Source organism: Anomalospiza imberbis, chromosome 3 (assembly GCF_031753505.1).
Source record: "Anomalospiza imberbis isolate Cuckoo-Finch-1a 21T00152 chromosome 3, ASM3175350v1, whole genome shotgun sequence".
NCBI classification, from domain to species: domain Eukaryota; kingdom Metazoa; phylum Chordata; class Aves; order Passeriformes; family Viduidae; genus Anomalospiza; species Anomalospiza imberbis.
In genome coordinates, this window is record NC_089683.1 from 80,922,810 (window position 1) to 80,949,917 (window position 27,108).

At 42.4% G+C, this 27,108-nt stretch overlaps 1 protein-coding gene and 1 long non-coding RNA gene across 3 annotated transcripts; one reads left to right on the forward strand and one right to left on the reverse strand.

The window, feature by feature from the left end:
* Positions 1-553: 553 nt before the first annotated feature.
* On the reverse strand, positions 554-10,381 carry SCCPDH (saccharopine dehydrogenase (putative)). Its single transcript, XM_068185375.1, has 12 exons — positions 10,107-10,381; positions 9,819-9,931; positions 8,898-8,978; positions 8,308-8,437; positions 6,637-6,686; positions 5,045-5,175; positions 4,364-4,481; positions 3,337-3,456; positions 3,162-3,218; positions 2,088-2,199; positions 1,192-1,273; positions 554-745 (listed from the first exon to the last, which is right to left on the reverse strand). The coding sequence occupies exons 1-12, from the start codon at positions 10,318-10,320 to the stop codon at positions 640-642; spliced, it is 1,314 nt and encodes a 437-aa protein (XP_068041476.1). The 5' UTR covers positions 10,321-10,381; the 3' UTR covers positions 554-639.
* A 1,453-nt stretch (positions 10,382-11,834) lies between these two features.
* LOC137471243 (uncharacterized) lies at positions 11,835-25,610 on the forward strand. Of its 2 annotated transcripts, XR_010997474.1 has the most exons (4): positions 11,835-13,725; positions 15,775-15,926; positions 16,605-18,832; positions 24,107-25,610. It is a non-coding gene; the product is annotated as an uncharacterized lncRNA (long non-coding RNA). The 2 variants fall into 2 exon arrangements; XR_010997473.1 differs by lacking the exon at positions 16,605-18,832.
* Positions 25,611-27,108: the final 1,498 nt, after the last annotated feature.

The window sequence follows — 27,108 nt, forward strand, 5'->3', positions numbered from 1 at the left end:
TCAACCACAGTACCAGGTAGTGTGAAACAGGCCAGTGCACCCAGAACCTGGATCACATCAGGTCAGATTCCAAAAGCAATAAAGAGAACAAGCCTCCTTCTTTACAGAAGCAAAAGCACAATACAGTTCATGACTACTTACCTAACTACAGAAACTACACATAGATCTGCACTAAGAACAATTATTAAATAAAGGAAAGATTAATTGAAGGTGTTAATGAAGACATATACCAAACACACATTAGGAATAACTAGTAGCTTATCTGCTAAGGCACTTCTGTTTCCAGGCTGCCTGCTTTACATAGCTGCATAATGGAGCAAAACAAGGCAGCTGTGCTTACTTGTGAAGCAGATGGTATAGTGGGTCCTGAAGTAGGAACTTAAACTTAGATGAATGAGATAAAGATTCCAGAATTAGTACCCAAGAAGTTACCAGTATGTCTGTGAATTAACTCAATACCCACCCTTCAGGGGTTTGCTCACTATAGCAAATATTATTATAGCTTTTAACTCAAATTTTCTTCTGTTTCTGCTGCAAACAATCGCTGAAACTGTTTTATGATTAGGCTTTTGCAGCCACATGGGTTTTATTAGAGTTAGACCCAGGAAAGGTGTTAGTTCATACAGTTATGTTCTAACTTCAGACTTCAGGCTTGCTAATAACAGAGAACTCCACACCACGCTTGTTGAGGCGATCAATCAGTTTTGTTTTCGAGAAGGCAGCTCCTGGAGAATATACACCACCCCTGTTAGTGAAAATCAAAAAGAAGAAACATTAGTGGCACAGTGATTGAGCGACACCTTTTTGTGAAGCTAGAGATGTGCTTCCCTGACTAAGAAAGAAAAAGCCACTTAGAGAAGAGAGTGGGTAAAGAATTTGGCAGGTGGTTATAACCATAGGTTCGTTCATTTCTGCATCCACCAAACTCTACACAAACCACTCCATTTACTGAACATAAAGACACTGATGCAAAGGCCTGACTAAAAGCCTGTGACTACATTCTTTTAAACTGATCGGCTGGTGAAGAGCAAGTGTCTTGAAATCAGCTTGTGGTGAAGCATCTCCCTTGCACAGCCAGCTGGGTGAGGTAACACAAATCCACAGGGCTGATTAAGTATATTTTCAAATAGAAACATTTGCACACAGTAGATTTAAGGGAGAGTGAGCTGCTCAGCATGGGAAGGTACTTACTTTTTAGGCAGAGAAGCTGTATCTTCCAGAAGAGATAGAGCTGCTTGAACCATTGCAATTGGTGTAGCAATATATCCAGGCTCTGACAAAAAAAACAAACCAAACCAAAACCCCCCAATGAAATACAGTGTGTTGAAATGTACAATGTAATCTAGCTCTTCCCTACAGCATTCTGAAGAATAATATCTTTAACAATGAAACAGCCTTTCCCATTTAAGAACAGCTTTTTTTACCTAGTAATCAGACCAAGTAGCTGGTGAAATCCTTAAGATCTAATCCAGACAAATACTGCTTCACATAATGGCCTCTAACCTCATAACTGTGAATGACCACATCATGGTGACAGAGGGCTCTCTGACACAGCAAGAGCTTTCCCTATCCTGTGCTTAAATTCAGAATTTTACCATGAAACACTTGCATTCTGCCACATCTCTGGTTATTTAAAGAAGCTATGCTACAGTAACTCATTTCTGAATGTACATTCTTGCTCTCTCCAAACATCAGGTGTCATCTCCCCTCAAGGAATGACCTGAACAAAAGTATCTGACAGAAATAATACCACACCAGACCTGTTTAAATTCACTCTCAGGGAACTGGAAATAAACAAAGTCCAGGCTGTAAAACCTAAAAACTATTCTTAAGGCCCTTTTCCTTCAGAAGGTCTGCTCTGCAAAAATGAAAATCAGACCAGGGAAAGTCAGTGGAAAAATAATCACAAGAATGCAAGTGAACTGGCTATTTCAAAAACCAGGTCACAATGAATTCTAGTATCCAAGTTAATACACTGTAAAGGCTGTTGGCTTTGTTCCTGTTGCAAGTGCTTCTCAAGGGTTAAAGGGACAGCAGTGCAATCAGAAACATATTTTAGAGCATGGAATGCTAGGCAAAATACATACCTGGTCCTTTCACTTCAGTGCATATCTTCACATTTGGTTTGCCATTCTGGAGATCTTGTCCCTCACTGTAACCCTCACCAAAAAAAGTCATTGTAAAAGAGGTTCCATCCATCTGTAGTGGACAAGACAAGCATGGTCACCAAAAGAGAAACTGATTGCTACCAGGAAAGCACACGTAGTAAATAAAAGTATCCAAATTCTATATATAGAATCCTGCCAAATACTATAATCCATTTAAACAGGAGAGGAGTTATTTTGAATAACTGCTTAAAAGGTATAATCTGAGTTTTTAATTGCTTCCACTTTGTTGCACTGGCATTGTACTAAAGTCTGTTTGTTCTCTCAGTACTTTCAATCCTGGGTTTTTTGCTAATCAGTCTCCCTTGGTCATCACCTTTGATAGCGTGCTCTAAGCCATCCATGGGAATACATCAGGCCCAGCAACATTAACCATTTATTCATCATAGGAGTTACACACACTTTGATGTCTAAAAGCAGAAGGCATGGTTATTTAAATATCCAGCAACTATCTAAACAGGCACACACAACATGCATTTGGACCTAGAGGGGAAGCTGTATGAGTGGAGGCTGAGGTTTCTTGGTATGATCAGCCTGAAGAAGAGAAGACTGAGGGGAGACCTCACTGCAGTTACACCTTCCTGGTGAGAGCAAGAGGAGGGGTAGGCAATGATCTCCATGGTGACCAGTGACAGGACCCAAGGGAATGGCCTGAAGTTCTGTCAGGGGAGGTTAGGTTGGATATCAGGAAAAGGTTCTTCACCCAGAGGGTGGTTAGGCACTGGAACAGCTCCCCAGGGAAGTGGTCACAGCACCAGCCTGACAGAGTTTAAGAAGTGCTTGGACAATGCTCTGAGGCACACGGTGTGGCTCTGGGGTGTACTGTGCAGGGCCAGGAGTTGGACTTGGATGATCCTCGTGGATCTCTTCTAACTCAGAATATTCTGTGATTCATTTAGAAAGTATTTCTTTGAGGCTAGGCAGCCGACTCTAAATTACTATTCCACCATTACCACAACAAATGTATTCTATGACTGTGGTAGAAAAGTCAGTTACCTGCTTCTGGGTTGGTCCTTTCTTCGTGAAGCATCCAGCAGAGAAAAATTCTGGGTACTGTATGAATAGAGGAGAGGGAAAGAAAAAAAAAAAGACAAAAAAAGACCAACAGTAAATAAGAGGGAGAAAAAAGATACCTCCAAACACTAAATTATTTTGTGTTTTGAAAACTTACTTTTGTCAGAAGTTTTCTTCCAAAGTTAAACTTCACCAGAAGAAGAAATAACATTCCCAGAAACATCAGCTTGATAACAGAGCCAAGACCACCTACAGTCACATAAGCACCATATTGGACCTGAAGCAAGAATTTATTTTCAGTGATAGGATTTACATTAACTTTTTCCATCAAATGATTTTTATAAAGTAAGATGCAGTTATTCTGCATAACATACATCGGTTTAAACAGGGCCTTTAGCAATTGTCTTAGTTCTAAGGAATTGTTTGAAGAATACTTTTCACTTCATCATTCATTCTGGGAAGACAATGTAACTACAGAGTGAAGGGGGAGCAGACATGGTACACAAGAACAGAAAACTTAACAGAAAGATGTGTTTTGATATCCAATTTCAGTCTTCTTTCCTAGATCTTCCTTTTCTCCTCTCTGTGCTTTTTTTAAAGAGAAACTGAAATAGCAATGGCAAGCCTTTCTTTGTAGCTTCCAAGTGCATTTTTAAAGCACCATCTCACCCTCATTGCTTATCTGATGCCTGTGATTCTGCACAGCAGTTATACAGATTGTTGGTGCTCATCTCCTCTCAGGAAGCCATGGAAAACAAAAATTAATCATCTTTTCCACCACCATTACTTCACACTGCCTTTACTCTGCACACTGGAGACCCAAGCATCAAAGAAATCTTAAGTTATAAATGAGCAGCATATGAATTCTGTATCAGGATATTTACTACACTATGCTGAGCTGGCTACAGCTACCATTGACTACAGTTATGATGCTTTTAGAAGCTCTGCTGATACAACAAGAAAAGTCTCTGCACAGAAACAGAATTTAGTATATTTATCATGAAAGCTACCTTTCAAATATTCCTGTGACTCAAGGTTTCCATTCCCTACAAATACATACCTAGAAATCAGACAGGAGAACCCGACAAAACAGTCTCATAACTATCATGTTAACAAAGGCAGGCTCATCAGCCACAGTCTCAAGTAGCATGAAACAGGCCAGTGCACAATTAACAGTAACTTACAGGTGCTTGCTGCAACTCGGTGTACAAATAACGCTGAGTCCTTTTCACAACAGAACCATCAGATCCCATGAATGTAATGCAGTACTCCTTGAATTCCGGACTGTAAAACATAAATCCTCTGCAAAAAAAACCAAAAAAAAACCAGTCAGAAAAAAAAAAAAAGTTCTAATCTTCACACAAAGTGAAAGAAATTGACTGCAATGGCATTACCATTACCAGTTTTCTCTTAAGAATTTTTGTGACATTATCTCTTTTCACTGAAAGCAAGCAATTCCAAATATATCCCCAGCTCACTCAAAATTCACTACATATAATTCACTATATATAATTCACTATATGCACTATATCAAGGATGAATTTGATAATCAATATAATAATCTTTTAATTCTTCCCCCTCCATTCTGCTAATCACTTCTGAAATCAAAAGTTTCCCATGTCACTAGAAGTCCTTTAGAACACGTTAATTTTTAGACCCAGTAAATGCTGGGACATGTTCTCTTTTCAGTAAGATGTGAAGAAATCAGTAAAACTGATTTCTTCAATTCTACTAGATGAGCACCTATGTTTTCATACTATACTAAAGCCTTAAATGCATCTTTTTAGTATTTAATACTGTAGCAATCTGTATCATAAATACTGGAACTGTTAGGAGACCTCATATTCCACATCTTATGCTTATACCTTTTTTTAAGCTTTGCACCAACTACTGGAACAGGGGCATATCCTATCTGTTTTCGAAGCTTCTTCAGGTTCGCTTCATCTGCAAGGCCATAGACAGCTGATTTCCAGGTCCCATCATGTACACCAAGACCCTTGTGACATACCATGAAACAGTAATTAGTTCATTATTTAAAGGTTTTGTGGATTATTTTAATAATATTAGAATCACTACAGGTATTACAATCATTACATATAAATGTCATGATAGTATATTGAAATGGTGTGGCTTGACCTTGGCTGGATGTCAGGTGCTCACCAAGACACTCTATAACTCTCCTCCTAGCTAAGATAGGGTGAAGAGAAAATAAGATGGAAAAATCCCTTGTGTGTAAAGATAAAGGCAATTTAATAAGGGAAAAGCTGCACATGAAAGCAAAGGTGTAGTAGTAACAAATGCCTGCCCACCCCCATACCTCCACCTTTCTCTTCTTCTCCCTTAGCCTTTACTGTTGAGCAGAACTCACACAGTATGGAACATCCTTTTGGTGAGTTTGGGGCAGCTGTCTGGGCTATGTCCCTTCCCAGCATCCTGCCCACCCCAGCCTGTGAGGTGAGGGGGGAAATGCTGCAGAAACAGCCTTAGTGCTGTGCCAGCACTGCTCAGCAGTAGCCACAACACTGCTGTGTTACTGACACCTCTGTAGCTGCCACACAAAGCACAGCACTGTGAAGGCTGCTGTGGGGAAATGAACTCCAGATCAGCCAGACCCCATGCAGTCTCCACCCCTCTTTCCACATGATCTGCAACATACTCAGGATTCACAGAATTTAATACATATCTGAAGCTCTTCTAACCATCTCAGTGTAGCTAATTCTCATTATTGAAATCCCTTCTTACCAACACTTTGAACTTATGCTATATATTTAAATATGTCTTCTTATCCAACATATAGATTTATACGTTCCCATTAACGACTATCTCTTGTTGCTTAGCAGACAGATACTACCCTCCCATTCCATGGGCTTCCTCCACTCCTCCAGATGTTTTTAAGAACAAAAATAGTTTGTAAGGCAAGATGGATGCTCATGCCAGGAGCAGTAGTGTTTGGTTGTTGGGCATCAAGACTGACTTGGATCATTGTTGCATTGTTTTAACAACAGCATTGGAATTATTACATATATTATACATTATTACAAATAATACCCACAGGTATTATCATTACCTGCATTAATGTACGCCGAAACAACCTTCACCCCGCCAACAAACAAAAAACCCAAACAGCCTAACATAGGATTACTGGCAATACACTCTGGACCTGTTACATTTTCACTTGTGTAAGAATCCTTCCCACATGTCTGCAAAAGCAAAATAGTTCCTGGAACAGCTCACCAGAGCAAAGTGTAGGTAGACAGCTCTGCAAACAGACCTTACAAAAGGGTGTTTCCTTATGATACTTCTAGTAGCTTCTAAAGAATAAAGTTCTTAGACGTATCATCAAAGACCTGCCAGCTTGCTCCTTGGTCTGACTTAATGTATCAACAGTTATTCTGACGGGCTATAGTGATGTTATTGCAAATACTCCCGAATTTCAGGAAGGAAGAAACCAGCTAACCTCAGGCCCAGATTTCACCGACAGGAAACTCTCAACAGCAGTTAAGGTACCTGTAAGGGAGGGGAAAACATTACTTGGCACATGCAGTCATTAGTCTGCAAAGCCAGAGAATGCTCTAGTAGACTCAAAACAGCAGGCCTCCGACATATCAGCTGAAAAAGCAGAGTTACATCTTTATCTCAAAGCAAAATAATGTAACATTAAGACGCATAGCTATTTGAGCTAGCAAGTATTGCATTTCTTGTGTAAATTACTTCAATACAGATCAAGTAATACCTCTATTCATTAATATTTTTTTTTAATTTCTCTTATATAATTAATGAGATAATGTAAAAAATTCATTGATAAAAAGAGGAAGGTAATTTTGAGAGCCACATTCAGTTTTCCTCCAAGTTTCAAAATAAAGGAAGATGTACGCTGTGAAAGCAAACATGAACTTAAACATTTTGGTACACCCAAAGTACAAAAAACCCAGCAGCAAAACAAAACAACCCACAACCCTCCCAAAAACCCAAAACACAGAAAAATATTTAATTTTAGCATAGCTTAAATCGTGTTCTGCAAAGAATACTTAATTTGATGAACAGCAGAACAACACAACGCCTCCAAATTCTTATTTGTTTTGCTTTGCTTAGTTCCTTCTGAGATTGGAAAGCTGTATTTATATGGATAAATTTCAATATAGCAAGCAACTGGATTGACAGAGGTAATGCCGTAAAGTCAAAATAGGAAGAGATAAAAGACATCTATTCAAAACAGGTATCAAACATCAAATTTCAACCTCATGAACATCCAGATACTCATTTCCATACCTTGTTTCTCCTCCAGTCAGATCTGAATTGAGGTTTCTTCAAATGAATGCTGACTCCAATGTAAACTGATCCCATTTAGCAGCCTTTTAAATAGTCCATAAAAGCAAAACATTTGGATACTCTTATGGGCCCTCCCAACTGAAAGTCAGACCTGATGAACAGAGTATCCTCATCTGGGATCAGGATCAAGTACTATTTACATAGAATTAAATCCTCTCACATATTCTCTTAAATATATTTCTCTCTCAGTTACCCTCTAGCTGCTATTAAAGTGAAAGGCACTGCTACTTACACTCACAAAACAGCTTCTCAGAGCTTGCAGTTGAAAAAGGGAACTTGGGAAGCCTGATTACTCCCCACTCTGTGGACCCCTTCCCACTGGTCTCTTCCCTACAAGATTCTCACTGCACAAGAGGCAATTGTGCTGAGGGTGCCTAGGGACATCCACACATTGGCTGAGCAGCCTACTGCTTACAGCTGAACATTCTGTCCTCACTCAGATTCACAGAATATTCTGAGTTGGAGGGGACCCACGAGCATCATTGAGTGAATGGCCCACATGAGGATGGAACCCACAACCTCGTGTTATTAGCACCCTGCTCTGAACAACTGGGCTCATCACAGGGCCCTCTCGGTGAGCAACGTGACCATGAATCCCTCCCCTACCCAGTGACCCATCCAGTGGGAATATGAGTTTAAATCCCTCTCTACCACATTCGATTGAAACTGGTCACCTGGTAAAGGCAGGCAAAAAGAGACACTGAAAGAGCTTCCACAGGACCACTGCTGCTTTAGGAAACTGGATGAGAGCATAATCTGCATTCCTTTTTCACCATAAAAATACACTTATTCTAGTCACCTTTCAACTTGTCTCTGGTGTACAGTACTCCCATATCTGCCGGTATGGAGTCAAAGCCACAGCTTCCAATGACATATACTCCCTTTTCTGCAGCTCTTTCATTGTATTTGAGGTACATTCCTTCCAGGAACTGAAACACAACCAGAACAAATGTGTTAAGCTGAAATTCATTCTTGGCCATCCCAAATATTAGCCATCAGCATTTCACTGTCACATCATAGCACCCTCTGTGCTTCAAACCACTTACAAATATCTTTTACAAATACACATGATTCCTGGTCTGTGGTATGAAAGTTTCACAGCAGTGAAAAGTACAAAATTCCTATGTAGTATCATAACAGAGGCCTGAAGCATAATTCAGCAATTTGGAACTTCCACAGAGACCCAAACAGGCTCCTGTCTTAAAAGCAAGGAAACTATACAACCAAGTATAGTATACTTTAAAATAATTACTGCATCTTGAAATTGTAGATTAGGAGGCAGAATTTGTCTTCATGTTATAGAATATTAGCAGCAGCATGAAACATACTAAACAGACACTCCTTTTGCAGAGCCTTGATATAAGGTAATGTTTTTCTACTATCACATACCTGGGGTTCTCCACTAATGTCAATGCAGCTTGCACCATTTTCAACACAAGCTTCTACCACAGGTTCTCCAAAGAATCTATACTATAGAAGGAAAGAACACTAGATGTAACAAAAGAAAACCCACACACCACTCACCTAGTGTGCTTTACCTAAAAGTACATCTCTGCAATAAAAATGAACTTGGTGTCTATCAATTTTTCTAACTGAGGCGAAAATGCAACAGCACTTCTATTACTTGGCAGTGTAGGGAGAAGAAAACAAACTTCACTGCTGATAATGGAGCTTGCTGCAGACTACTGCACCTGATTTCTCTCATGAAATCTGATTATCAAGACCAACTGAATAGTGCCACTAATTCCACTTTACACTTTCTGCACTCTTATTATCAGCATATTCTCTACTTGAACACTCTGAATTTCAAATCCATGGTCATGACCCAACTTCCACCTCGCACACTTTGATGCTCTCTGAATGCACTGGAAATACTGCCACTCTTAAGTTTTAAAAGGGCCAAGTGCTTCTGGCAGCAAGCCTATGGGCCCCTTTTCCAGCTCCGTGCTTAACCCTCGCACCACTGACATGCTGGCCCAACCCAAAACGTTGGGCCAAACTTTACCATCAGTATCTCAGGCTGCCCGTGAAAGAGTGAAAACCAACCCCGCTGTATTTTAGTGCGGAGACCTGTCCGTGAACCGCACCACCTGCGGCGGCGGTAGGAAACCCTTCGGCCACTGCAGTACACAGCTGTACTTGGAACTCCGGGGTCGAGTTCCAAGAGCCGCGCTGTCGCTGCGCGGCCGCGGCAGCTCTCTCTCCGTGCCCCGGTCAGGCGCAGGCAGCCCGGCCGCCCGCAGCCGAGGCGCGGGCCCGGAGGAGGATTTCGCCGCGGGGGCACCGCCCCGCCCGCATCCCCGCACTCACCGGGCCCACGCAGTTGAGCACCACTCGGGTCTGCCTCGCCATGGCGGCCAGCGAGCCCGCGTCGCCCACATCGCAGAGCAGCACGCCGACCTCCTCCCCGGGCGCCGCCTTCCCTGCGCACCGGAGACCGCCGTCACCGACACCGTTCCGCCCGGGACGAGCCCCCTCCCCCTCGGCGTACCGCCGGAGCTCGCCCCGCTTCGCTCCTCAGCCCTTCCCCGCATACCCGACCCGCTGGGCCCCCCCGGGCAGCGGCGCTGCGCCCCCCGCCCCGGCCGCGGCCCGTACCCAGCCGCTCGGCCGCCCGCTCCAGCACCGCCCGCAGCTTCTCGCGGCTCCGCCCGGCCACGGCCCAGCGCAGGCGGCCGCTGCACAGCTGCCCTTCGCCGGCAGCCGCCCGCGCCACCTCCTCCACCACGAACTGGCCGGTGAAGCCCGAGGCGCCGAACACCACGATGTCGTAGACTCGCCCGGCCGTCATGGTGCTACTGCGGGCCGCCATGCGGCGAGCAGCCGTCGTACTGGCGGTGGCGCCGGGCAGCGCCGGCACGACGGTCCCGCTCCGCCCCGCCCCGCTCCGCTCCGCCCCGCCCCGCGCCCCCTCGGGCTGCGGCCGTGCCCGCCCGGCCCGTGCGCGGCCCTTGCTCGGCTTGCGGCGGCGAAGGGGAGAGGAGCCGCCTCCGGGGCATTTAAAGGACCTCGAGGGAGTAGAAGCGTGCCAGGGCACGGCCGAGGGGGCCTGGAGCCCAGGCGTAAGCGACGTTTATAGGGGGAGGCCCTATAGAGTCACAGAATGGTTTGGGTTGGAAGGGACTTAAAGATCAACTTGTTTCAACCCCCCTGCCATGGGCAAGGACACTTTTTACTCGACCAGGTTCCTCAAAGCCTCATCCAATCTGGCCTTGAACCCCTTCAGGGATGTGGCATCCACAACCCCTCTTAGCAACCTGTTCCAGAGCCTGACCTCTCTTACAGTAAAGGGTTTTTCCTCAATATCTGATTTAAACCTACTCTCTTTCCATTTGCACCCATTCTCTCTTTTCCTGTCACTACATGCAGTGACAGGAAAATGTAGTACATTTACTACTTGTAAATAGCCTTGCCCCAGGCTGCAATTAGGTCATGCTGAAGTCTTCACTCTTCCAGGCTGAACAATCCCAATCCTCTCAGCCTTTCCTCATAGGAGAGGTGCTCAGTCCCTCTGATCAACTTGTTGGTCCTCCTCTGGGTCACCATTGTTTGGTCCCAGAGCAGACATCCTCTTTCATAATGAGCATGGCTCTGTAGGCATTTCAGCACAGGTAACACAGGTGGTCGGAAGACTGTTACTAATAAAAGAGAGAAATTTAATGACCTGGCAGTAAAACAAAACACTGTTACCCTGCAATTGCAGCAAATATTTATGTTTTGCTCAACAAAAAAGTGGAATGACACAACATGTGAAGTTCCTTCTGCAGCAGGGAGAACCTGTGGCCCTGGAGACAAACTTCAGTATGGAGCATCCATGACTGCATGGAGTGGTCAGGCCACGTTTTCTGTGTTTATCGTGGCCAGGCTGCTCACCTGAATTCCAGAGGCTTGCAGCAAGTCACGCAAAGGGAAGCAGCCTCGTGAATGCTACTCACTGGCCCATTTTCCCAGGGAGCACCTACCATTTTTAATTGTTCCCAACAGAAGCCTGTCTAACCTGTTTAAAAACCTCCAGTGATAGATGCTTTCACACTGTTCCTCAGGCAGTCTCTTCCTGCATTTGTTATAAATATGGATGGAGTCAAGAAGCTAGATCTTCAGATCTTGTAGTTTTAGCCCCATACTGTTTCTCCTGTTTCTTGAGGACATTGGCAAAAGATTTAATCCCTGAGGAGCATATAAAAAGATGCTGCAGAGCTGGAAGCTGCCATGCATCTCCTTAGCCTTTATTAAACAGATTCCTTTGATTTTTTTCCTTACAGGCCACTTAGAACATATATTTCTCCTGTTCTCTTCTGAGCTATCTTCAGCTGGTTTGCATTTTTTTTTGGTAACATACTGTCGAGTATTAGACCCCACATTCACCCTGTCAGTGTGAAATTGATTGAAAACATTATGTGATATACTGGAATTTGCATCTGTTTCTACATTATTCAAACACTTGCCTTCTTTTTTTCTTTTGCAAGTGTCACATTGTTGCTGCACCTACAGGTCATGTTCCACCTCAGAGGCTTTTTCAAATTACTGCTGCCTAGCCAGTCTTTGCCCATCTCAGATTTGTACTGAAGAGAATGACCTTTCTGAATATATGCTAAACATCTCATCTCCGAGGCAGCAGATCCTCTCCTCCAAGCGTCAGTATCAACTCCTTGAGTAGTGCTGAAGCAGTTGTTTGTAGGCCTACACCATCAGCTGTGTCAGTGAAACAACTCAGTCTAACAAAAAACAAAGAGTGGGGGAGGGAAGGACAAAGACTTTTTTGTGCTTCTTTTTAATTCAGATAATTTTGTTGATCTGATTTACAGAGCAACCTTGAAAAACCAGTTTCTTATGTGTGAGGTCACCGAACATCATCAGTCAAGCTGTCTCTACTACCTTCTTCTCCTTCCTACACACCAGGATAATTTCCATCTGTGCTTACAATACCGTGAAACTCCTCTGGGCTACTTTGCTCTTATGCTCAATTTTTCTCTTCTGCCATCAATTGTCAAAATAAAGTCTTCTTTGAGGCCCCTAGTTTTGGTCTTCCATTCTCTTTTCTCTCTTGCAAAAGTTTTAAAAAAACATTGGAACAATAAACATTGGATATTTTCCCCCTAATTTGAAGTTAACATTTTTTTTTCCCAGACTTTAAAAATTATTCAGTGGCAGGAGGCTGTAATAAGTCTGCAGATTTGCAGAGGGATCCTGACATAGCTTGCAGGGCTTGCTGGGATCCTCAGCCTGCTTTCTTCAACCCTTTGCTTCAGATGTTTCTCTCTCTTGCCCACTCTCCCTCTTCATGTTATCCCCCAGAACACGAGGCAGTTTATAAACCTATGATTCTGACTCAACCATTTGTTAAGAATTGGGACTGCACAAGCCTCCTTGGACCGTATGTATTTGATAAGACCTTCATTGTGTAGTTAGACAGAGGCTTGGCAAGCACAAGCTTGCATGCACTGCTGAGTGCCCTGTCTCCTCTTGATGACTGAAACATTACTCCAAATTGGGCAGACCTACCCTGTTTATCAATCCACAGCTCTCAAGATTTCACCTGCTCTTTCAATGTCAGCTGTGTTTCTTTAAAACACACTGCTGGAGCAAGATAAATTGATAAGGAAGTAAGATAAAAGCTTACACAAGAGAGAAGTCAGGGTTTAAGAATTACAGAAGGACAAGAAATGAGCACAGGGCTATCAAAACATGTGGCAAACCTAGGGGGTTTTTTTTTCCCTTTTTGTTTGCATTAAATATCACTATGGTAGCTCCAAGTAATTTTTTTCTTGGGAGAGCTCTGTTTGGCAAGTTGAAGAATTCTGTATGGAGTTTCACTCCAGCTCTCTGCATATAAAGAGAACAAAATTCAAAGTCTCTAAGCCAGTTTCCATTCCTGCCTTTGAACTAACAAGTAGGCAGGTAGGTTTCAAAATAGCAAACATCAAAGTGATGTCAAGGCTCTGATTTTAAATGGGAGACTTACAGCAGACTTGACTAAAAACAAAGGTTAATCCTTTTCCCTAGGTGGTATCAACAATGCAGGATTGCAAAAAATACTCTGTGGGAAAGCAGTGGGATGATTTACAGTTTTTCCTTGTCCAATAGGAAAACAAGAAATGCCAGATCTCCTGCCAAGTGCAGTTCTGCAAAGGAGCTTCCAACCTGAATCAGCTTCAGAAACTCACCAAATAAAAAGATACTGCTGTTTCTTTTAAAATTTTGTTTCTCAGATTTGAAGGTAGGATTTTCTTCCATGTGTATCTGCATACCGATACTTCAGGATTTCAGAACTTTAAAGCCTCCTTTAGCTAGACTAAAGTCTAAACAGCTTTAGACCATTCAGTCTAAAACAGCTTTAACTACTACAGGTCCCTGCTGGTTTCTTTGGGATAGAAAAGCATGCAAGTGAAACACACAACACTCCCGTGTGTGTTCTGCTGTATCTTTTCAAATTCCTGGAATTAAACGGGCTTGCCTCCCTTTGCTAGCTTATCCTGTTCCATCTGGAGCATCTGATAGGATCTGAGGAATCTGTGCAAGCATTTTTAAAAGCACCCATATGCCCCATCATTTCATGCAGCAGTTTTCCAATAAACTCCTTTATATCAATATTCATATATTTCTTGGACACCAATATTTGTGGTAAAGGTTTTTATACTAATTTATAACTTTAGGGCACTTTTTGTTTACTGGAGTGGAAATGCAGATGTTCCATTACTATTGTTTTTAATTAAAATAATACCAACGTTACAGAAAGAGCACAATATTATGTAATTTACACAATGCTGTATGAAGGTAATTTTTAAAAACATTATTGTCATGTACCTCCAAGGATGAAATAAGATAGTTGACTTGCATAATTGCAAAAGTTACTATGGAACATAAGAGTAGGCAGAGGTGTTGGGAAATAAGGTTGATTAACAATGCATGGATAAATCATGGCAGGGAATGAAGAATAATGTGAGTGAGTATAAAAGGGATATAGAAAATGCAAAAGCAAAAAGGCAGGCATCTCTGTACCTGCTACAGTTGCTACAGTTACTATTTAAGGATGTGAGAACAAGAGTTTCTGGAACAAAGCCCATAATTTTGGTGTCATTTTATCCTTAATTTGTGCAGATTATTACTTTATAATCAAGAGGCAACTGGCTCCAAAATGCCAACCCATACAGAACTTAAAAACTTGTAATAAACGGAAACATCTAGACTGGGACAAAAAAGAGCAACTTAAACTAAAAAAACTGCTGACAAGCCAACAGGCTTGCAACATGTAGCAGTTCAGTAATTTAATTTTACTTTATTTTTACTTTAATTTATTTATTTATTTTACTTTAATTTTATTTTAAAATTAAAATGTTGTCTAACCTTAAAAAAAATCCCAATCTTTAATCATAAAATCATTTAGGTTGGAGAAGACTTTTAAGTTCACTGAGTCCAAATGCAAGTCTAACATTGCCAAGTCCATCACTAAGCCATGTCCCTAAGCACCACATCTAGACTTTTTAAAAATATCTCCAGGGTTGGTGACTCCACCACTTCCCCTGTAGCCTGTTCCAATGCTTGGCCACTATTTCCACGAATAAATTTTTCCTGATATCCAGTGTAAGCCTCCCCTCATGCATCTTGAGGCCATTTCCTTTCATCCTGTCGCTTTTTCCCTGGGAGAAGAAGCCAATCCCCACCTGGCTACAGCCTCCTTTCAGGGAGGTGTGGAGAGTGACAAGAGCCTGGGCCTTCTTTTCTCCAGGCTAAACATCCCCAGCTCCCTCAGCTGCTCATCATAAGACTTGTGCTCCAGACCCTTTACCAGCTCCATCGCCCTTCTCTGGACATGCTCCAGCACCTCAGTGTCCTTGCCGTGAGGGGCCCAGAACTGGACAGAGCACTCAAGGTGTGGTCTCACCAATGCCCAGTACAGTGGGAAAATCACTGCCCTGCTCCTGCTGGCCACACTATTGCTGATAGGATGCCATCAGCCTCCTTGGCCACCTGAGCACATGTTGGCTCATGTTCAGGTCCTTTTCCATTGGGCAGCTTTCCAGACACTCCACCCCAGCCTGGTACTCTGGATGGGGTTGTTGTGACCCAAGTGTGGGACCATCCTAACCTGTATGTATGGATACATACATACAGATTAATGTAAAGTGTATATTGTACACATATTATATGTAATATGTATACTGTAATATGTATATTGTATACATATATATAGTCATGTCTATAATACTTGCAGATCCCATCCTTTTATTTTTTAATAAGCTGTGTGCGCATTTCCATTTGTACACAGGTCTAAACAATCTCTTGAGGAAAGGAAATGAAGGCGCCACTGACACATAGAAGTACAGCCAAGGTCAAAGCTTTTGATTTTCACTGGAGGTTCAGGCTCTTCCTTCTGTATTTACTGCAGTTACCACTTCTCACACTGAACTTGAAACACAGGTATGAAAAGACCAATAAATGAATAGTTTTGTCAGTTCAGGAAGACCAAACAAGACAATGTAGAGGAAGAGAATATTTTCTCTGGTGATACTAAGTAATATCCAGTGCTGGGTTAGAATGCTCTACAGTAAAAGTGGGCACCCAGTAAAGTAAGACTTAAGGAGTTAAATGTCAGAGTTCTCTTGCTGAGGGCTCTGCAGTACGTCACAGCTCAGTATTCATTTTGATGACAACAATTAAAGATTTGAAACTTTCTTCGATAGCTGTAGAAAAAAATAATTTAAAGGCTGGTAAGAAACTAAAAGTGAAAATATCCAGAAAATGCAAGGTAATCTCTACTAGAGAAGTTAAAACATTTTTCTATGCTAAAAGAAAGAAGGATAAATGTTTTGCCCAGAGGATGATAAATGTGGGAGACATTAGCAATGTTGAGCATCAGATTGCATAGAAAGAAATAAAAACCTGTCTCCATTTGAAACTGTAATTTAAAACACTGAATTCCAGTTCAGCCACTTTGTTACGAATTGAAGACAGTTGCATGAAAATCATCCAGGAAATAATGAATTATCCAGGAACAAGAATGAAGACACCTTCGAGGAAAAAAAATCCCAAGTTCAAAGTATGCATGCTACAGAGGCATGATAACACTTTGGAAGTGTCTGAGGATGTAACTTTTAGGGATGGAAGGTGAAGGACTTGGAGCACAAGAAGAGGTGCCACCTGAGCAACGTGACTGACAGAGTGACCAGCATGACCCATTCCTCACAGCAAAGGAAGTGTTATAGGAGAACAAGTCCTGTGATTTGCTAGGTGCCAATGGACAGGACATCTGAAACTGACTGTGTAATTTTGTGACAAAGCACCAGAATGTTAACTGTAAGGAAGCCTCATGCTGCAATAAGAGAAAGTGGATGGCTGGATAGATCCCCTGTTCTTTTCTGTCTACAGTCTTCAGTGTTAGACTGAATTGTAAAATTCTCTAGCCACCTTTCCTTCAAATATGTTGTGAATATAAAACCAGAGTCTAATAGTCCTTTAAATACTCTTTGCGTTTTACTTAAGCAAGATCATTATAAAGTGAAAATATCCATATGCTCTAATTAGCTGAAACTGCTCACAGGCAAAAGCCTTCAGTTCCTTGATGGTATTCTCTGTACTCTACTGATTTTAACTGCCTACACAACTCCTTGGGGGTCAGTTCAAGGAGGCCTGGTCCCACACCCATGTGCTTCTGCTCAGTGCATTTGAATGATCTGTCAGTGCTCATGCAGGGCATCCACAAGAACTTTTCTTCTCTCAGCTTAAATACTGTCTGTTCACAGACAAAGAAGGACTATCAGATTATCCAGTTTACACATTGGCAAAAATATAACTGCTCATTTTTTGTTACATTTACAAATCACAGCTGAACTACACACACATAACTGTTCACAAAAGCCTTGTAGCTATCTTTGCAGTGGTAATATATTCCATCTTTTGACCTCCAAAGACTTCTTTTTTCTCAGTACTATCTTGAACTGCTCTAGTGGGAAGCCAGCTATCCACAGTACCTGTTTCCTTTGGTTAAGGGTTAGAAAGGATGGTCCTTCCTAAAACTCTGATCTTCGTCCCAGAAACTACAGCATCTCAGTGCAAATCTCCCTCTCTCATTCTGCAAGCAGAGCACATAGTTATTTCTTCTGTTCCTATAAGAGTTTTAATACCTTTATGCCATCATAACTCCCCTGGAAGCCACCCTCTCCCTCTGCAGTTTGTTGCAAATGAGTGGTCTGGGCTGCCTATGGAATTACTGGCAAAGGGATCAGCAAAAGCAAGATAAATATATATCTTATAAATGTGTATGTATCATATAAATTTGCAAAAGCACAATGGAGTTTGATGGCAAGGTTTACTCTACCACTGTTACTCAGGTAAAGCACACAAAGGAAAAGCTGATTAGAACCAATCTAGAATTATTTATCTGTAGACTGGAGATCCAAAAGGGTAAAGATGGAGAAGGGCAAGGGTGCCAAAGGACAAAGGGGCCCCTTTTGTTGATGCAAGAGGTTCAGAGTAGACCCTCTTGCCAAACTTAGTGTCAGACTTGATCAATGGTTTATATCCAAGGAATGTAGCACAACCTAATCTTTGACTAATTTAACATTTACAAAATGATCCAACAGGATTTGCTATAAACATGACAAATACTTAATTACAAATCTAATCTCACTATGAATGTGGGACAGAAACACTTGTATGTTTGCTGTACCACATGCAAATCAATTCACGCGTGCACACACACAGATACAAATAAGTATGTACAAAGGTATACCTGTGAAAAATACCCCAGGAGTTCAGTGAAGTACTCACATCAGATGCCTTTGCATCTCTCAACAGCTGAGCCTTCAGGAGAGCGTGGGTATCAGCCTGGGCTCTGTTATCAATGATCCTCTGAGCTGCGGAGCTCCAGAGAGGTCCCACTTAGAGGCAGATGTGCTGCAGCCCAGGGGATCCCAATGGGTCTCACTTAGTGCCACTCTTTACAGGGTTGCAAGTTGATTGACTCTGGTTGTCAGTAAATTTCCACTGTGGCCACAGTCCAGGCCAGTAGTTACTGGAATTTTCCTTGAGAAGTCTAATAATAATATTATTCCACTTAGGCTGTTACTCAGACAAAAATAAGTTTTCAAGGCTATTTGTTAGAAAATGGGAGCTCGTTAGGCAACAGAAGTTCCTGGGAGCAGACAGTTTTTCTGATAAGCTCAGGGGGAGCTGACTGCCCATGTGCCATTAATCAAGGCTGAGGCCTAAAGAGTGTCTCTGAGATCATGAAGAAGGCAGAGGGGTGTAAGGGGCCAGATCTTGCATCACCACAATGCTACATCCTCAGGAATTATCAGATTGAAGGGCAGGGAGTTCCTGATAAAGTGAGAAGAAATGCTGTAGTGGTGGAGTTTTTTTATTCTCCCTTCTGTTCCTATGAAAGAAAGTGGGAGAAAAGAGCACACCATTCAGTTTTGTGCAGCTGTCTTTGTTCTGTGTGGATATTTTGTACAGCAGAATTTCTGCAGAGTTTTGGGGGTGAGAGCAGTTTCAAATGCTCTCAGCCACTGTACCCTGACGAGGTATTCCTGTGCTGAAATAAGGGGGATGAGCAACACTTCCAAGCTGATCCCTCTTTGTTTCCCAGGTAGCTACTTTTCAACAGCCCCTAACTGACCTTGGCACAGCACAGCTGCAATTGAATTTAGATCTGTCTGTAGTATGGACAAAGACAAGGTGTCTTCCATCTCCACATAGCAAAGATCCTAACAGATCCCTATTGTCTGTAATGTTGGAATGGGGGACATTTTCAAAATCTTCTGCTCACAAATACATCTTATCAAGGTTGTTTTCTGAGAATTGCCACAACTATTAAATTTTGTTCATTCTGTAGAAAGCAGAAGTTTAACTTTCAGATCACTGCCTTGCCTCACGACTGAGTTTAATCCTAAATGGAGTAAACAGTTCATGGAGCATTTACTGTGAGGATGGAAAGAACAAAACCACAGAATGCAGAGACAGCAAATTCCCCTTGTTTCATAAAACTGGCTGATCAACAGCATGAAGGGCCAGTAACGGAGATTTGTGAAATCCCAAAGAACTAAATGGTCCTACAAAGTGAGGAATATCTGCAGTGCAGCACTTTTAGCCATGTTCTTGAGACACCTGCAACACACCAAGTAATTTTGCAAGGCCTGTGTTTGTTTGTGCCAGGAGAGAGTCTTGCTTACCAACAGAGAGAAAATTCTCTCCTACTTTTATGAATTTCTGGATTATCATCAAGGTGTTTAACCAAGGTGAGAACCAGTTATTTAATGTTTTACTTGAATAATAACTTCTTATTTGTCATCTACTGAAGCTGGCTGAATGCATATGAAAAAAGGAATTGACCTTATTAGCCGTTTTGACTATGATCTGAACATGTGTGGGGTGATAAGGGTAGAAGTCCACTGTCTCATCTTCTCTGACCTCCTGTTGCACCTCCCCTCTAGCAGAGTGCCTAAGACTGTCCTAAGCATTTTGGATTATTTTTCCAACTCATATCAGTATTTTAGTCTTCTCCAGCAAAAAAGGCTCCCAAGGTGTGCCACATAAACTTTTTTACAGGTGTTTTTAAAATAAAAATTGAGCTAACACGGCACAGCAGCAGATGCCAAGTATGCCTTCCCTGAACAAGAGCCTCCACGTGAGCAGCAACTGCATGACATGGGCAGGACTGCCTGATGGCAGATAATACCTGACCACATTGTTAAAGGTCTTTACTCCTTAATCACTTCTGGGACAGCAGATAAACACTTTCCCGACAGCAGTTACAGTGAGCCAACAGAACCTTGCTGCTGTACAGAGTGCAGTCGACTGCTCCTTTCACAATGCCTCCAGCGGCAGCACAAGTGGTGCCCAAACCTGCACCTGCAGCTCACAGTGGTGGGGCAAGGAAAGATAAGGGCAAAGAATGAGATAAAGCACTTCGGTGAAACCTGATGTGCCGTGGGTAGGTGAGTGGGTTAGGTCGGGGGCAGAGGCCAAAGGTTGGGCTCTGGCTGAGGTGTGTTGCTCTGCCAGGAGGGTGTCTGAGGCAGGTACACTGGTTTGCAGGAGCAGGACGTGCAGCAGAAGGGTGTTGGTACTCTGATCTGAGCTCTAGTGAAGAGGAAGGAAAGCATGAGCAGTGAATAGGCAAGCAGGGAGTGAAACAAAACTCTTCTGACCCATTTTTTATGGTTTCAAAAAAGGTATTCTGGTAATAGTTACCAGTGCTAACAAAATTTGAGATTTCCCTGCCCAGTTCAGTGTTGATTTGCAAATTATCTGCAATTGAAATCTCAGTGTACTTTTCATAATGTAGGCTATGTAGCTGCTCACATGGGGACTGTAAATTAATCATCTGGGGAGATTTACCAACAAAACACACGGCAAGTAAACAGGGTGAGGTGTAATAACTCCTTGCTAAGCTCAGAAATTGTGTCTGGGCTCCCTCTAGTGAGATGTGTTGGCTTTCTACGCTCAGAGACAGCTACCGGCTGCCGTATACCTATTGATCGAAAGGCTAAATTCAGACACAAATGCTTTCAAAACAAATAAACAGGCAAAGGATCTTTGTACCTGTACGGTAACAGCTCACACTACTGCTTCACAAAGCTAAGTTCTTCTTTTCGGAAGTTTCTAGAAAAGCTCAAAAGACCAAATGTGGTTTTAATGGTGATAGACGAATGAAACAAAATAGTTTCCAAACCACTTGCAAAACAAAATCAGCAGGGTCGTATAAGTTCCTACTGCAGGTAAGAGAAATATTTTCTAAAACGTGGAAAGGAGTGTGGTAGAAGGTTTTGCCACAATGAATGCAAAACAGCTGTCAGAAATAAGGCTGGCATACAGATTGGTTCACTTGATAGCTTATGGAATAAGCAAATGGGTGCATCACTAGCATTTCTAAAATTCAGACTGCTCAATGTTCTTCATGATGTATGAAATCTAAGACATGGCCACTGTAAGCCTAAAGAGGAGATTTTGCAATTCTTTAAATCCCCTCCAAGATTTGGCATCCTCCCACAATAACATCCCATTTGCAAAGTTTGGAAAATATTTGAATTTATTCAAAATTTACAGTAATTAAAAAAAAAAACACAAAAAAACCAAAAAAAACCAAACTAAAATAGAAAAAAAAATCTCATGGAACATGCAGCTTGGGTTGGTTTCTTTTTCCCCCCTAATGTCATTTCTCTGCCTGCTAGTTTAATTATTTCCTTCTGGAATGAGGAATGGAAGGGACTTTTTTGTATGCAATGAGCTTATGCTACAGAGAAATATAGAACCCCTTGTCCTGGTTATACCCTTGTCTAGGCACTACTGGCTGCTACAGCAAACTGTAGGCACCAGCAATATTGTTCCCAGCTGCTGATGTTCTCTGTCTTGTTAGCATTTTTGCTATGCTCACGAAACTGCATTTTACTGCGTCATCCAGCCACAACTACAAATTAGCTTCTGTTATATATATTCTTCCTTTTTCAAGGTTCCTGTTTCATCAAAAAATTCTTGTCTCCTAGATATGTGCCACTAACAACCTTTCACAGTCCTACCCTCTTCTGGGTGCAGCTGAGAAGTAGTTCCGTCATAGTTCCTGTCTTCACACTGCCCTGCCTCACCAAGAGCTCATTTCTGGAGTTCAGAAATCCAGATACACATTTAAGAGTGGGCAAGAGAGCAGCCATGAAGTTAATCAGAGCAGAATGAGAAGTGTTATCCCACCAGGATGAGTGAAAGCTGTAAAGTTAATTTGCCCAATTGAGGAAGAGGATGAACTGGAGTTTGCATTTGGCGTTACCAGGCATTTCCCTGCCCATCACATCAGGCTCATCACAGGCTCGCCAACAGGAGTTTTGTTTGCTTGTTTTTGCAAAAGATGTCAGAAGAAGGGGAAACACCTAAATGCTGTGGTAGTAGAAACCATTGTACTGTCTCCACACACCTCCCAGGCTAGCTCGCCATTTAATCACGCACTCAACCTTGAAGTGGAATTTTTCAAAGCAATTACTCTACCCTGTCCTACAAATCCAGTGGCAGTTGAGGCTTCCCAAGAGAGTCAGAGCCCCACTGACAGCTGTGCTTGATCACCAGCTCTACCTGCTGCCTAATGCAAAATTTCCTAAGTTTAGTTTAAGCTGAAATGACTAATGCTGAATGCACAGTGATACACAACACAACATATAGCATGTGGAATGAAGGTAATTTGGAGCACCATGATCAGCTTTCATATTAGAGGAAGAATATAATGCTGAAACCATCTGGCCTGTTGTTGCATCGCGGTTTGGCCCGCGGAGAGACGCCGCAGCCTGTGGCTATGAAAACACCAAAGAGACATAAAACCGAGTTAATTACTGGCAACATGCCAAGGCCTTGTTAAAAAACAGCACATCACTAAACCAAAGCAAGTGCTGATGTAGCACCAGCAAAGGCTCATTAATGGGCCCGGAGACAGAGTGCTCTTATATTTCATCATGAGCTTAACAGCCATACCTGCCTCTGCAGAAGAAAGGTAATTTCTAATGAACACTTTCTCATGTCCTATAATGATTCTATACCAGTGATAAATACTAAGAGCTCTGGTTGTCTTGCTTACTCTGTATTTTTTTTTACACAACACCCTGGATATTTTTTTTTTTTAATTACTAATATTCTTTAGAGGAATAAATAACAAGATGCGTCAGGTGAGGCTGAAACTGAATCTGGGACATTTTAGCTTAAAAATAACTACAGGCTATGGATACTAAAGTACTGTGTTCTGGGTGCTGGTATATAAGATACAAAGTTATTAGAGAGCATCTAAAGGAGGGCTGTGAAGATGATGGTGGGCCCAGAGAGGGGAAGCCATGAAAGTAGTGGCTGAGGTCACTTGGTCTGTTCAGCCTGGAGAAGAGGAGACTGAGGGCAGACCCCTCTGCAGTTACACCTTCCTTGTGAGAGAAGAGGAGGGGCAGGCACTGATCTCTGCTCTGTGGTGACCAGTGACAGGACCCCTGACAGGACCCGAGGGAATGGCCTGAAGTTTGCCAGGGAGGTTTAGGGTGGATATCAGGAGAAGGTTCTTCACCCAGAGAGTGGCTGGGCACTGGAACAGCTCCCCAGGGCAGAGGTCCCAGCACCAGCCTGACAGAGCTCAAGAAGTGTTGGGACAGCTCTCAAGCCCTTGGTGTGAGTCGTGGGGATGGTGCTGTGCAGGGCCAGGAGCTGAACTCCATGACCCCTGTGGGTCCCTTCCAGTTCGGGATATCCCAGGTTCTGCGCTGAGCCGGTGCGAGGCAGGAGCCGAGAGGATCCCGCCGGGACCAGCAGGTGGCACCGCCCCGCTCTGCTCCCGTCTCCAGGGCCAGGACCGCAGAGGGGAGGGTTCCATTTCATGTAGGCAAGGAGGGATGGGAAAAACCCAAAGAAGGGCTAAGTGTGTAAAAGGTTCTATTTTTGAAGCAGCAGCCTGCAAAGTGCTTGCTGCACAGAGGTCAACATTTGTTTTAAAATAAAAATCTGGATGCTTGTTTGGGTTCGAGGTTTCTGCTTATCAGCATTCCCAGAGACCGTGACTAATTTTCTTTTTGTGGCAATTCTCAATTATCTCTTCTCTCAGATCAGCAGGCCACACACTCCTTGTTTTCTCTCTCTTGCAGGGACCGTGGAGAAGAGTGAAGGGATGAAAGTGAAAATAATAATTTCTGCCAAAAGCAGGACTAGGGATGTACACACAGCTAGACTAAACACAGCGAGGGGCACTGTTGTATGTGGCCTCTTACTTGAACAAGATTGTCTCTAGATTTCCCTCTGTCCTTCCTTCCAGTTTTTGGAAGCCATCAAGCTGTGCCAAAAGCTCGCTCCTTCTGTCTCCATCCTCCACGTGTGTTCTCTTCCAATTTATCTCCTCTTTGTGTCATCTCTGATGCATCAGAAAGTGCCAAAAGTGCCACATGACCTCACACTTACCTGCATTTTACTGACAGACAGGAAGGCAGAGGACATCTCCTCAGTTTGATGAGACAACATGTTACCAAGAACTCATTTTGATTCTGCACAGATGTCTTTCAAAAATTGGAAGAACAGTTTCTTGTGTAAACAACTAAGAGGTCCTCCTTCATGCATGGCATCTGTCTTCCTCACATCCTCCAGGCAGAGGATCTTCCAAGGACTTTGGGGTTAGAGTTGGTTGCAAAGCATCTTAATAACCTCTTAATTTTTGCAATATCTGTTTTGCTGCATATGAGATTGACTTAACACTGATCTATGGACATAAACAAGTAGTATCTGTGTACAGTATGATGGACAATAAATACTGACCCTGAAATATTTGAATACAGTCTAGTGAAATTAAAGCTTTTTATATTTAAGTTATAGTTTCTAAGGCTTCAATCTTCTTAAAATATTTGTTTCTCCATAGCCACAAGGGACAAAAGTTTGAAATTTAAAAATTCAGATTCTAGTAAGAATACACACTAATTAGCTGAGACTACAAAAACACTGTTGAACCTGGGATACAACACAAAGGGTAGAAAACACAACACAGAGGAAGCCTTTACCTCTGACTATCAGTCTCCTAGAAACAATTGATTGCATAAAATATCTGAAATCTCAGTTAACATATTGTGTAATCACCTAGCATCAGGTAAGGATTCTAGACTGCATAGAAGATACCCCTAAACAAACCTTACAAATAAGGCCCATGAGGAGTTTCTGTCTCATCCAAATCCAAAAACTGTGGCTGTAATGTTTTCCATTTTATTCCCTCCCATTCCCCTGGGCCTTTTTGCTTTCTCCCAGGATGAGCTAGCATCACTATTAAATGCAGCTGCATCTCTCCCTCACCCACATAATTCCCTATGGCAGCTGGGAACAGAAGGGCAAAGGACTCTGGTGGGTATGGAGGACACAAAGGTCTCCATGGACTGTTTCTACATCCATACTTAGATGGGAAAACAGCAGAAACATTAATAGTGAACATGTTATTACAGACTTCAGCTTTAATCACAGAGCAGCTACAGGAATGTTGCTCTGCAGATCCTGCCACCTTAAAAACCTGCCACAGGCACTTTGGGAATGTGTCCAAGATTCCACCAAACCCCTGGCCAAGCAGCAATACTGTGGATCTGCATCCAAATCTAAAGCATAGTTAAAAAAAAAGAAGCTGAACTTGCCTTAAGTCCACTGGAAGTTATAATTACTAACAACTGCATTTCTTTACGGACATAGAGATTTATGTTGACTTACATGTCCAGGAAATGAGTCATTCATTGGTGGAACTGGGACAAATTCCCATTCTAGGTGGAACCAAAAAAAGTCATAGCCATCATGCTCACAGCTGCGACCTCTTGTCCAAGGTTAATTGGCTCCAGCTCCTCCCAAAAACCTGTTAGAAGTGGGGCAGATTGCCAAAAAGCTTGAGAGAACTGATTGCTCCTCCCAGGACTACCAAAGTGAGAGCAAGCAAGCAAGAATCAATCACCTAGAGGGGGTGGCAAGAATCACTCAGATAACCTGCTTTTTAACCTGCTTTTCTGTCTCCTTCCACTTTTTAACAGGGTCACTCATTCTGCGCAGTGTAGCAGAACCAATTACAATGTGGGTTTCAAACCTCTAATTATTGTGGCTGCTTCTGCCTCAATATTGCTGGAGGGAAACATCCCTGCAACGAAGCTGTGGTGTCTGTGACAACTACATCATGTGCCATGCTGGTCAAATACTGGTCCGTGACTAAATTTCAGTGTCACCCTTCCTGGCAGTAATTACACCTCGCTATTAAAAAGGAATCATCGTCAAGGCTGCGTACAAAGAAACTTTTCATTTGAAACAAGGGACTCAACAAGAAAAATACTGGAACATAAAATAATTGATAGCATATATTTTTTAAAAGTCTCAAAGGATAAAGCTTTTGTGATGATGAATAGTCTATTTTTTTGTAACTGAAACTAGGTCAACAACAAATTAAATTACCCAGCTAGCATGAAAAAGATGGATTGCAGGAAAATAAAAACTTGCCATTAAAATAGATTTCCAGCCTCTCTTGTAAACCTGGAAGGAAAAAACCAATAATTTCAAGATGTCAGTGTCATGAAAAGGAATTAGACAGTGTCATGCTGCTTTCCCCCTTGTGAAGTGCAGTGTTACAAGAACCAAAGAAATAAAATTTATACCAGGATAGTAACATATAGAAACAACAGAAAAGTGATAGCAGCTGGTTGTGGGGTTCTTTCAGTTTGTCATTTATTGAAAAAATATGAGATTGACAGCTTGAAACTAAATCATGGTGTCAAATCATAACCATGAGATATTTTTCTCTTCTTTAGCATTAAAACAAAAAAAGTCAAGAGTGTCTCAAAGCATTCTACTAGTTTTAGGTATGTGTCAAAAGTATTTAAAATCTAATTCCTCTGTGGGGCTCACAGCAGTGGTGAGAGGGAAATTGAGCACTCTTGCACCCCAGCCACGGTGCAGCAAAGTATGGGGCAGATGTGCTGCTGGAGCCTGGGGAGCTGGGCTGCTCTTGCACTGCTCTTCTCTGCGGGGCAGGGCCACATTTTGGAGAGATGGAACAGGGCAGAGCAAGGTCTCACTGTGTTCCCTGTGGCTCTTGTCTGGGGAGATGCAGGCCTACACCAGAAGTGAAGCAGGACATGTGCACTGC